This window comes from Eulemur rufifrons, chromosome 17 (assembly GCF_041146395.1).
Source record: "Eulemur rufifrons isolate Redbay chromosome 17, OSU_ERuf_1, whole genome shotgun sequence".
NCBI lineage: Eukaryota > Metazoa > Chordata > Mammalia > Primates > Lemuridae > Eulemur > Eulemur rufifrons.
In genome coordinates, this window is record NC_090999.1 from 5,139,009 (window position 1) to 5,151,423 (window position 12,415).

Consider the following 12,415-nt stretch of genomic DNA (forward strand, 5'->3'; position numbering starts at 1 on the left):
TTACTTTTAATAAAATTCAAGGAATGTGACAGCCTTTCATCTTTTTGCTATGATGACTTGCTGTGCAATTTGCTGCTTGCATCTTTAATTTTCATCTGAGGAAGCTTAGGACATTGCTTGATTAGCAGAGTGAGAATTAGTGCAGTTCTGCAGCCTCTTTTCTCATTGATATTCTTTCCCTGAAAAGTTATTGTTATGCAGAAATGATGGGTATGTCTTTTGGCATCAACTGCATCAGTGCCCATGGGGACATTAGTTTCTGAGGGCAGGCACAATATTTAAAGGGTGTTATCTGCTGGGTTGTGTCTTTGGAGCCTTTTCCGTGGAAGCTGGCATGGGGCCCTCAATTTATCAGGGCAAATATGCAAAGATTTGAACACCTGCTTTGCTGCCGGAGAGTCCTCAGCTCACCTTCCCACGCAGCTACTCCACTTTGCATTCACAGAAGAAAATGGATATGCCTGCTTCAGAATTCGGTCATGCGTTTGTGAGAGAAATGCAGAAATCTTCCCGGTTCCCTGTTTTTCGATATTTCTACCATTTGCTCTGTTCCCCGACTCTCGGCCAGGGGGTGCTTCCAACCTGCGTTTGGCTTGACTTTGTGGAAAGAGGCTGAGAGGTCGCCAACGACCTAGGAGACTTGTGATCCTCACCCCAAGAGCAGTTTCCCTTTGGAGTTCACATCTCTGCCTTCAACACAGTTAAAGGAAAGGGCTGTTCTCCACACCGAAGGGAAAAACTAGAGATACTCATTCATTCGTGTCCCAAAACACCACCATGTGGAACAGTCCCTCTCCTATTACTCACTGAAACTATGTTCTTTATTCTTGCACCTATTATTAATATGCATTGTCTCTTTTTTCTGGATGCCGTTTAGCGAACTGGTTAAGAACAGCTAACCACTGACGACCTCCATGGGTTCAAATCCCGACTCCACCACCTACTTGATGTGTCCCCTTTAGCAAGTCACGCAACCTGCTTGGTCTTCACTTTCCCCTTTGTAGAAATGGGGGAAATAATAATACCTGCCTTGTTGGATTGTTGAGAGAATTAAGTGATACAACAAATTGCTTAGACCTTCAACTGCTACATAGAAGGTCGTCAATAAATATTTGTTGAATGGAAGAAAGAATCTTGAATTAAAAGTGCAGCATCAGCATTCACGTGGAGCAGTTCTGAAATCTCCTTGGAACAATAGGGTAGGGTTCATAGTCATGTAAAAGAAAGGTCTGCCTGTTTTTATTCAACAAGTCTGAACCTCAAACATGAGTTTATAGATTCCCCCTGTTTAAGGGCCTGGCCTCCACCTGCCCACGCCTTTCCCCCTTCCGTAGCCCATCCTCACTCCTTTGTGCTTCCCTTACCCTCACTGTGGTTTTGTAAATCTGAGCTTCCAGGCTTGGCAGAGCTGCCCACGGCAGATGAGAACCCTGAGGCTCCCGAGGGTTGGGGGAAGCGAGCCACAGTCTCCCTCCAGCAGGCGGGAGCTGGACTCTGGGTCCCTGTGGACAGACCAGAGTGTTCTTCCCCCTGTGCTTTTCATGGAGTGTCACTGAGATCAGGATGGTGACACTGTGCTGCCAACATTCTCAAAGATGGGAACACCCAGCTGGCTGGTTATATCGCCCTACTTTTGCATCCAATGTGAATTACAACTTTGGAGAATGTAGACAACAGTAATTTGTATATAGGATAACACCTGCTGCCAAGAAGAATGGGCAAATTATCACCACTTCAGCTTTTAGTTAGAGGAAATCTTTTAGAAGTGATCCTCGTTTTTATTGTGGAAGAAGAAATGTGAATTAGTGCAGAAATGTCCCCATACTTGGTGGAATCATTCCTGCACCGTGCAATTTCTGCACGACTGTAAGCAACCACGACGACTTATCCCAGCCTTTTCTTCCGTGGGCTGCAAAGCAGACCATGGAAGGGTAACAATGTGGGCCTCAAAGTGACATGGACCCTCTGCTCTAAGTGAGGTAGAAGAATCAGTACTTCACAGAGGGGCTTTCCAGATCTTCCCACCGAAGCCCCAGCTTATGTGGGAAAGGATCCCTGCATGAGTGAGTAAGCAAAACTCCCCAGGTCAGAGCAGCTGTGCAAATTCCATGCACATGAGGCCCCAGGACATGGGTTTGTGTGCACACCCTTGTGTGGGGTTGCGTCTGTCCCTATAGCTGGGGTTTGCTTGGTAAAAAGTGCCCCCGGATCAAAGTGGCTCACAGCAGTAATAGTCTCTTGCTTGTATTTGTTCAGCGTAGGCAGACTGCCACTCTGCACAAAGCTCAGGACCAGGCTCCTGAGTCACAATCTGGGACACTGCTGGTCCCAAAGGGAAGGGAAACAAAAGCATGTGAGCTGCTCACTGGCCCATAAAGCCTCTGCTAAAGCAACATCATTGCTGCTCACAATTCACTGGTCAGACCAAGTCTCCTGCCCAAACCTGAGGTCAGTGGGACGAGGGAGGAAGTGTCATCACGTATTTATTGCAGAACAATAACCCAGTCTCCTGCGAGCGCTGCATGTGCATTACTGGGACACGTATCTGTCATCTGTAGTATGCAGTTAGCTGCACTGAGGAGTTGCATTCAAACGTTAAATTGTTCAGTGTTGCTCCTTGGAACTTTTCATCACATTGATGCCAATGTGCTGCTCCTTATTTCTTCTTATCCTCATCAATGACATTATCCACTTCTCCACCTGTCCTTCTTAGAAGGAATCCAAAGGCTGGCGTCACCAGTCACCCGGCCACGCACCCGTCGTGTTTGGGGTTTGGGGCTCGTGTCCGGTATGGTCTGTGTTCACACATTCTCTCCACAGTGTTTTGCCTGTGGACGTGTGATCCTTGAGAGGGAGATCAGACCAGAATTGACTTCCCTCCGGAGCATTTTACTGTTTTACTTCCTGGCATGTGTGCGTGGAGGTCTTGTTTGTATGACGAGATTCCCCTGTGGGTGATTTGTCGACACCGGTGTGCAGCTGTGCTGTGCTCAGACCTTGTGCGCCCAGCCTGAGACCCCTGCTGCCTCCTGCTCCAGGTGCTGGTGCGTGGCGGGTGCCCTGCCGCCTGCTTGAGGGAGCACGGCCGCGGCCTCCACCATCTCCCACCCAAGGATTGAATAATTTTCTACCTTGTGAGTGATTTCCGTTTCCCTAGAGGCTCTATTTTAGAGAACTGACTTGACAGTTGATGGTAAACAGTTCAGGTTTAAAAATACCAATTCACTGTCATCAGTGACTGTAGCCATAATTCATAATTTGACTTGATTAGCACTTTCTTCTGTAACGTCTGTTAACTGGAGAGTAATCGTATGTGAGTGATAATTTCATTCTCTCCAGATTCTTTTAATAATGAGCTCTCTGAAAGTGTCCTGATCACCTCCTTGAACTTACACATCAGGGTGAGCAGAAAGAGCAGCTGGTGGCCGCGACGTTGGAAGACACAAGTTTTGCGCAGTCTGGCCTTTCCAGGAGACAGTCACCTCACGTCACTCCCTCTGAGCCACATCTCTATCTGTTTTGTCTTTTATTGACTAAATGTTTAAATTTAAATGAAGTTGTATGTGACCAGCGTTTGTCAAATGAGAAAGCAAGATCTGATGCAATGAAAGCACTTACTGTTTTGTGAAAGGGAACCATGATTTGCTGAGTGCACGTTGCTTTTCGTTTGCACAAAGCGCCCCAGTTTCCCAGACTGTGAAATGAGCAGACGACTGCCCCCCTGCACACAGCTACAAACACGCTGGCCACAAACTTCACACCTCAGAAACCTCAGCCTCCTTCATCCTCCGCTGGTGCATTAAAGCCACTCTGCGAGAACCAGTGCAGTCTCAGCCTCCTCCCTGTCTGCCTGGTCCGGAGCCCAGCTGGGGTCTCCTTGCCCACATGCCTTCTGGACTCACAGTCTTACCACCGTGTGGGGTTTGGGCGCTTGGGTCCTTTTCTCTGTGTGATGCTGGTGGTTGGGTTCGTGCTGCAGGATGTAGTCATCTCTGAAACCGTGGGAGGTAAACTCTAGAACTCTAGGAAGGGCCACCCATGGTTTCGAAAATGCTGCCATCTTACGTGGACACGAAGGCCTTCAACTCACCTCGTCCCACAGACATGTTTTCTGGACAACCAAGTGGGCCTCAAAGGCTGACGTGATTTGGTTATGGAAGAAAAAGGGCCAGAACCTCTGTCTTCTCCCACTTCAGAGCTGTTGCCAACACAAAGGGCTGCTGCTCTCTGTCATATGTAAACATGTTGATCCGTATTTTTTTTAAGTCAAAGAAAGATGAAGCAAGACCTTTCAAATAATAAGAGTAGTCAGTTGATGGATGTGAAGCAAAAATTCTACAGAGGGACCTAAGAGAAACAAGCTAAATTTTGCCATGGGAAACGGCAATGGGAGAGGTTGTTGCAAGAGCATGACTTGGGGACATGCGGGTGCCGGAGGCCGGCGCCGGTGGAGGGCCGTTATTCTTGGAGACCCGCAGATGTGGAGCCGGCTGCGAGAGACGAAGTGGCCGGTAGGAGCTGGGGAGTGTGTTAACAGTGGACATCGTCTCTTCACGTCCCTGCCAGAAACTGTCTAAATGCAGCAAGGCTGTCATTGCATCTCGAACGGACACCTAGCTGTTTATTGCTGCAGGAAAATACTAAACGACACCATCTGTCTCCTTGGTACGTGCATGATAGATCCAGATGTAACCCAATGGCTGCTTAGGGACCTGGCGTTTGTTTGCTCTGATAGCTACTTGCTTTGGGGAAGAGGAAAATTTATAACATCCTTGCTGTTCATTGCACTGATTTGGCATCCCGATGTAATCAAATCACATTTAAAATAAGAATTAGAGGTAACAATTTTGAAGGGAAAAAATCTTAAATTCTTATGAAGGGAGTGTTTCACTGTTATCCTTCCTTTTGAAAAGGAAGGCAGCTTTAAATATTTATTACATGATGGTTTATTGAAGGGGCAGGGTATAATATGCATTACTATATCTTAGCTCAAAATTTAGGTACCAATCTTCTTTGCTTAAATTGAATTTTTCTATCAACCTATAGTCTAAAAAAGAAAAGATGGTTATAATATCTGCTTTGCTTCATTATATTAGAAACATTTCAGCTCACAGTATCCTGAATTTTTATCAACAGTACACTGAAATCTACTAAATTAACTCTGTAGCTCTTATATGAGGCACATTTTAAAAGAGCAAGCTCAAGGAAAACATTTATTGCTGATGAATAAGAATTGGAGGTTTAATTAAGGGATGTGTTCAATGGAATCCTGAAACCAAAGCCAAGTTATTAGCTGGATAATCTTTAAATATGCCAAAGTTAGCCGAAGTCTCCATAGTTTACACAAGATTTCTAGCAAGAGAAAAAAGTAACAATGGTATGCATTGATCATTTTAGTGACAACTTGATTTTCTAAAAGTATCATTAAGGAATTCGCCCAGTATGCTTGGGAATATAATGTAGCTAAGTTATATCCAGTATATTAAGCATTAAAGTTTGTGTGTTGCTTTCAGATAAGTTGTCAGGGCACACGGCTACATTAGCAAAATGTTAAAATGTTAATGAAAAATTTAACCTTGTCAGATTTTGAATTGGGTTGAAATTTATCATGTGTGCTGTAATACTGGGCTTTTCTTTCAGATCAGAACATTTTGAAGGGGGAGAAAGACAAATTTAAAAGAAAGTGCCTCGATTTACCACTTTTGAGCTCAGGCTTTTATTTGAGGCTCATCGCCTTGCCTGACACTGTGACCACGAGGGCAGGAGCAGGGGTCCCGCGGGTGAGCCCTCGGCAGGCGCCGTGCCGTCTACCGTCCGCTGGTGCTACCAGCACTGGATGGTAGTGGGGAAGCCCTGAGTACTTTTATTTGGCTGGTTGGCCGATAACATCTTTATTTCAGTCTGAATTCACCCGGATTCTTGAACACTTACAACAAAAGAGAAAATTTTGTTTTGTACAACATACGAAGCTTAATTCCGATATTTTTCAAACCACCTATTAAAAGTCAGTCATCCTTCTACATTTCGGTCTAAAATTATAATTTACATTTGGTTGTTAAATGAGGCTTGGGGAGTGGAATTACTGTATTCGATTCTCCTTTTCTGATCATAGAATCTGTATCTTTCAGGAAGGACTGGCTCTGTGTGCTTTGGGGTTTGGCATAATCTTATTGCAAAGTATAGGAGGAGAGAAGGTGCTTGGACATGTCAGTTAGGTTTACTCGAAGCCCGAAGCAGCCTGTAGACAACCCCTACTCTCTCACCAATGTGTCCAAAAGGAAGAAGAAAGAAGAAGAAAAAAAAGAGCAAGAGACAAAGTGGTAGATAAAGTGTTTCAGTGCATAAAGATTTGTTCAGCAACAGTGAATGCCAGTTGCTAAACGCCACAATACCTAAAGAATGTGATGTCTTTTACAATACATTAACATTTAAAATACTCTAGGATGAATATAAATTTTCAGTGATTGCCATTCTGCGATATTTTTCCTCAAAGAAACATGGTGTGTTTTCCTTAAAGAGAATGGAAAAATGCCACTCTAACTAAATAAGTTTATATTAAAATGAATATAACATTGTATGCTAATATTTATTGTTTATTGGATTTACTGAATTTGTAGACAAAATTTATACACATAAAGCTCATATGTTATCATTTTTTGATGTTCCATCTGTAGTTTCTTACAGATGACATTTGACAGAAGCTAACATTTCTGACTTCGTTTCTATAATAGTTTAGAATCACTAAAGGGATCGGGTGTTCATCGTAGAGGAAATGAAATATATGAAAATATTTGACTATCTTATTTAGGAAATGTGGAATGTTAGCTGACTTTCTAAAGTGCAATAAAGCTTGTACTTTATCTCCGAAATGAACAAGCAGGCGAGAATGAGTATTTTCTATCTTGGATGACCACTGGTTTCGGGAACTTTAATATTATTTCTGCCTCACTACTTGAAAATCAAAATAGATAAATAATATCCTTGGGGAAATAACTCTGCCTTCCTTTATTCTCCATGCTGAAGAACACATGCGCAGCACTCAATAAATAATATATAATATAATAACACAGTCTGATCTTAGAAAATCTGATTTTTTTGTCCCAATGTGTAGTTCTAGAATCTGTATTTTAACTTGTCAGAAAGAACCCCGAAATTGGCGGCACTCTAAGTCAGCGAAGCTTGCAGACATTGTGTGCCTGGCGCAGCTGTCTGAGAGACCTTTCTTCTTCCCTCCCGGTCTTGCTGTAGGAGCGGCTGCTGCTGTCCTTGCTGCCGGCGCACATAGCCATGGAGATGAAGGCCGAGATCATCCAACGGCTGCAGGGCCCCAAAGCAGGCCAGATGGAAAACACAAACAACTTTCACAACCTGTACGTCAAACGACACACCAACGTGAGGTACGCTGCTCGGCTCGCGCTCCTCAGCAAGTCCGGGGGTCCGTGTGCCGGACTGGGGACGTTGTTCACTGGGATCCCACATCTCTCAGCGTCCTCTGTCCTGTGCAAGGGCGAATCCTTGCAGGGAGAATAGGCACCAGCGTCCTCCCCCTCCACTCACCTGCTGCTGCCTCACACTGAGATAAACGTAGCGTCCTCTTTGCTTTGTGTGTTGAGCTGTCCTTCACGGTCCTGCCTCCGTGGCTGGCCATCAGTCGTGGGGAAGAGAGAGGTAGACGGTGGGGTCTTTATTCAGGAAACCCCGTGATCACACAGCAGTAAGTTGGAGGGAGGGTCTGTGGGCTTTGTAGGCACCGGGACTGATTCCTCAGAAGGGACTTTGAAGCCAGCGCATGCCAGGGAAGCTGGGTGTTCTGCCATCCATCTGAATGATGGGTGTACGGGGTCTGGCCAACCAGGGACCAAAGTCACGGGGGGCTGATGTGCACCTCAATTATAGTGAAAGTTACTGCTTTTCTGAGACTGGCACAGTCAGGTCTGTTTCCCAAGGAGCCCTTCCAGGAGTCACAGTACCTGCAAAACTAATGTATTTTCATCATGGGACTGTGGCCAGCAAGGAGAACAGTGTGGGGCCTTCATCTCCCCTGAGCTCCAAAGAGGAGCTGTGAGGGACTCTAACATCTGGCTGGAGAGCGTGCTCCCTCCCACACTCCAGCCCTGCCTCCTGGCCATGCAGAACCGGGCCCATCCACGCCATCACTCATCTCCATGCCCATCTGTCCATTCCTGGCACCACTTCTTGTGGGGGTTGTTCTTTTATCCACTCATCATACTGATGTGGTGCTTTCTCTCCAGCTGGGTGGTCTCCCTAAGTAACTCGTGCATGGCTCTGACCTCACTTGTTATGTTTTCATGGTGTTAGTGTGTTGTTAGACAGGTGCTTGCTCGATAGTTCAGTAACAACCACATCAGCTAACCTTGGTTGAGCATCTGCTCGCATTGGGATGCAGCTGCTTGCCCCAAGTCCAGACTCTCCAGGGCGTGCGGCTGCCTCCTGGCCCAGCACTTCAGGTCAAGGTTTTCTGAAGCTCGTCAATTAGAAACTAATTTAACTGCAACTTACGTACATTGCTAGACAAATCCCACTTGACACCAGATCTTAGAAGCTAGCGATATATATAGCCCGAGCGCACACAGATGTCAATGTGCAATAAGAGACTCATATCGGGAAGGAGATAACAGGAAAAACAGTTGCATATTGGGTAGGAAATAAGGAAGCACCATTGGATACACGATAGAAAAAGACTAAATATATTTAAAGAAAGTTCACACGTGTTAAGGAGTAAAATTATTTAAAACACTGGCCTGCCTTCAGGTTTATAAATGTTTTGCTTATAAAATTAAAGAAGAAAAGTTCCTAGTACCGGACTAGGTGTGTTACGCTAGTCATTGCTTTTCCATTCAGCGATGCCCCTTCCATCTCAGGAGATGTTTTTCAGTCACTTATTGACCACTCAGCTGGGCTTGGCCCTGCATTCTCCTGTCCCTTGGTCTCGTGACAGCATATATTTTTTCATTTTCTTCCAACAGTCTCCTTTGCTGTTTTCTCTTCTAGTCTAAGTCTGGCCCCTCCTGTCAATGAGAATGTCTTCAGGGCTCTGTCCTGGCTGCTCTCTGTTCTCCCCAGCCCTCTTCTGGGACTTTAATTCCCATCTACATGATGCTGTCAACTGAAATTAAGGCTACTGAGACAGGAATAATTTGATAAAAATTTATTGGAAGCCGAATGTGAAGACACTGGCCTGGGAAGGCACACCAACAAAGTAGGGCATGTTCCAGAGTCTGCTGTGGGCTGGAAGGCTTTTCTAGGAATGGTTAGGAGAAGGGAGAAAGACGCCTCACACTGGCGCTGTCCTCTTTCATTGGAGGGTACAATACAGAGATTACAACCATTGGCTACAGGGTATAACATACAGGCTAAAATGATGTCTATATGTGACAATCAGTAAAACTTCATGAGTCAGAAACAAATCGGTGTCATTTTCAGTCTCAGTAGGTTAAGTATTAACCAGTACATCAACAGTTTGAGAAATTCCCAGAAAGATTCTTTGCTCAGGAACAGGATGTAAGCAGTGAATCATAGGACCTCCCCCAGGTGGGTTAATCTGGAGGCCTGCCCAATGTGACCCATAGGCTGCCCATGCCAACACACAGAGCTCAACCGCAGCTTTCCATCCTCATCTACCTGTTGGGTATCTAAGGCACCACCATCAAGCACAGCAGCAACCAAAGCTGAACTAGTCATCTTCCCCTGCAAGCTTGTTTTGATTTGGGCAAAGCTGGGTTTCTTAGTCCCATTGCTCAGCTAGAAACTGGGCCTTCATTTTCCATGCTTTCCTCTTCTGGGCAACTCCCACCCCCAACAGCTAAGTAGAACGAGGTCTTGTTCATTTTCCTTTCTGTCCCCCACGTTTGTCCACTTCTGTTCATTTCCACCCATTATAGACCTTCCACAGGGCTCTCCTGAGTTCCTGAGATGTGGTTCTAACTGACCTGCCTGCTTCCAGGTTGCTGTGGCTGGAGTGGTCTTTCTACAGTGGTGGTCTGGTCAGATCTAGGTCAGGTTTCCTTCCTATGTGGTCCCACACTGCACTGTGATTTCTCTACCATAACGCTTTGCACATGCATCATAATTGCCTGCTTGATTTTTGAATCTCTCTACTGCCAAATAACCTCTGGACCGGCTTAAGATATCTACAGGCAGCCTGTCTTAAAGCTCCTTTGCGTACTACAAGTTTTGACCACAGGAAGCACTGTGGATGTTGTGAACAAGAAGGAAGTGAAGTCAGCTGCCCATCCACATCTTCTGCCTCCCAATATGGCTTTGGATCAGGGACTCTTTCTCCTAGTGAGCAGAGTTAATCCTTCCTCTAGAACGATGGCCCAGCATCTGTGATCTCTGTCTCTATAAGGAAGCATTGAAGAAATAGGGATGGTTTTAGGGCATCTTCTGAACAGAAAGGACAGTGCAGCTGCCCCAGCAGCCCTGACTTTCCTGGACCCATCAGAGGTCCCCCACAGTATCTATCCATCAGCAGAGGAGCAAGCCTTTTCCCCCTTGAGGTGCAGCCACAAGCCGTGTGCTTAGCACAGAGGCAGAGTGTGGCCAGTAGCAGAGCTCCTGCCCTGATCTGGCTAGGACCCACCTGAATGGTGCCATGTCATTTTTTTTTTATTGTGATAAAATATACATAACATTTACAATTTTAACCATTTGCAAGTGTACAGTTCAGTTGGATTATATACATTTACACTGTTCTGCGACCATCACTATCATCCATCTCCAAAATTGTTTCTTCATCCCAAACGGAAACTCTGTACCCATCATACAGCAACTGCACCTCCCCCTCCCCTGTCCCCAGCAACCACCATTCTACTCACTGTTCTCTGTGGTTGGCCACTCTGGGTCCCGCACGTGTGTGGAATCATACCCTATTGTGCCTGGCTTATTTCCCTTAGCATATTTTCATGAGTAGCAGCATAGGTCAGAATTTTATTTCGTTTAAAGGCTTACTAATATGTTATTGTATATATATAAAAAACACATTTTGTTTATTTATTTTTTTGGCGATGGACATTTGGTTTGTTTCCATCTTTTGGCTGTTGTGATTAATGCAGCTATGAACCTTTGAATACAAATATCTATTTGAGTCCCTGGTTTCAGTTCTTTTGGATGCGTTCCCAGAAATGGAATTGCTGAATCACGGTATTCTGTCTAATTTTCTGAGGACCAACTGTGCTGTTTTCCATGGTGGCTGCATCATGTTATCTCCCCACCAGCAATGCCCAAGGATTTCAAATTTCTCTGCATCCTCGCCAACAACTATTATTTTCTGTATTTTTTTAAATACATCCTAATGGTTATTATCCCACCTGTACTAATGGCTGATTCATCCCAACTAATTGGCTGTGAAATGTAGTTATTTTTGTCTCATGGTACATCTTAAGCCATACCATATTCACTGTCTGAATCTCAAATCATCCACAGGAATTCGGGCTTCATTATAAGGCCTTTGTACACAACAGAAACAAGTTAGTACGTAGGAAAAATGGTAATGCAAGCAAGTTTTGTGGGTGCTCCCATGTTGAGCACGTACAGAGCAGTAAGGAGTCTCACGCTTGTCTCCACTCGTCTGCACATCCCGGGAGGGGAAGCTGCCCTGTCATCTCCTAGCAGTGACTTTCCTGGACTCCTCACCATCTAATCTGCTGCTACTGTGCTCTCTCATGGCATTCTCTTGTTTTCCTTTGTAGCCGTTTATTTTTATAATCAGTAACTGGACATTTGTTGGTGTCCTTATCTGTTTAATGCGTCTTCCCAACTAAATTCTGAGCTTGAGGAAGATACACTGTGTCTGTTTCATCCTTGCAGGTAGTAAGTACTCCAGATTCATGTTTTAAGTAGTCTTAATTTTTAAAGAAGATTATTATTCCATTCTTTTTCTTTGGCTCAATATAAACACAATTGCATTTTTATTATTTTGCTGCCTCACTCCCCATCTTAACTACAAAAATGTAACACCAAAAAATGTTTAAAAGGACAAGTTTGACGAAATGTTTATGTCTTGCCTATCTAAGAAAATGACATCCTCCTTATGAAAATATAAATTAAGTATAAAAAAATTACACTATTTTAATGGAAATTATCATTACTTTCTTAACAAATATAAGCTAGAAAACCCTTTCTCCTTGCCCCTTTGGTTCCCACAGCATCTTATACGCGGACATCGTTGGCTTTACCCGGCTGGCGAGTGACTGCTCCCCAGGAGAACTTGTCCACATGCTGAACGAACTCTTTGGCAAGTTTGATCAGATTGCAAAGGTGAGTATTATAGATTATAGATTCTCTTTCGCTTTGAAGATAAATAAAAGCTTACTTTTTCTCCCTCTCCTTATCATTATTGAACTTTTTCATAAAACCATCCTTTAGGAATGTCGTTTGTAAAATGTGCTGGATT

The 12,415-nt window shown here is 44.5% G+C and overlaps 1 protein-coding gene across 1 annotated transcript in view; it reads left to right on the forward strand.

Moving 5' to 3' along the window:
* Positions 1–12,415, forward strand: part of ADCY2 (adenylate cyclase 2) — a 369,183-nt gene that overhangs the window by 254,734 nt on the left and 102,034 nt on the right. The window contains exons 5-6 of the mRNA XM_069492150.1: positions 7,249–7,397; positions 12,168–12,279. Of these exons, the coding sequence (XP_069348251.1) occupies positions 7,249–7,397; positions 12,168–12,279 (261 nt within the window). The remainder of the gene's footprint in view (positions 1–7,248; positions 7,398–12,167; positions 12,280–12,415) is intronic.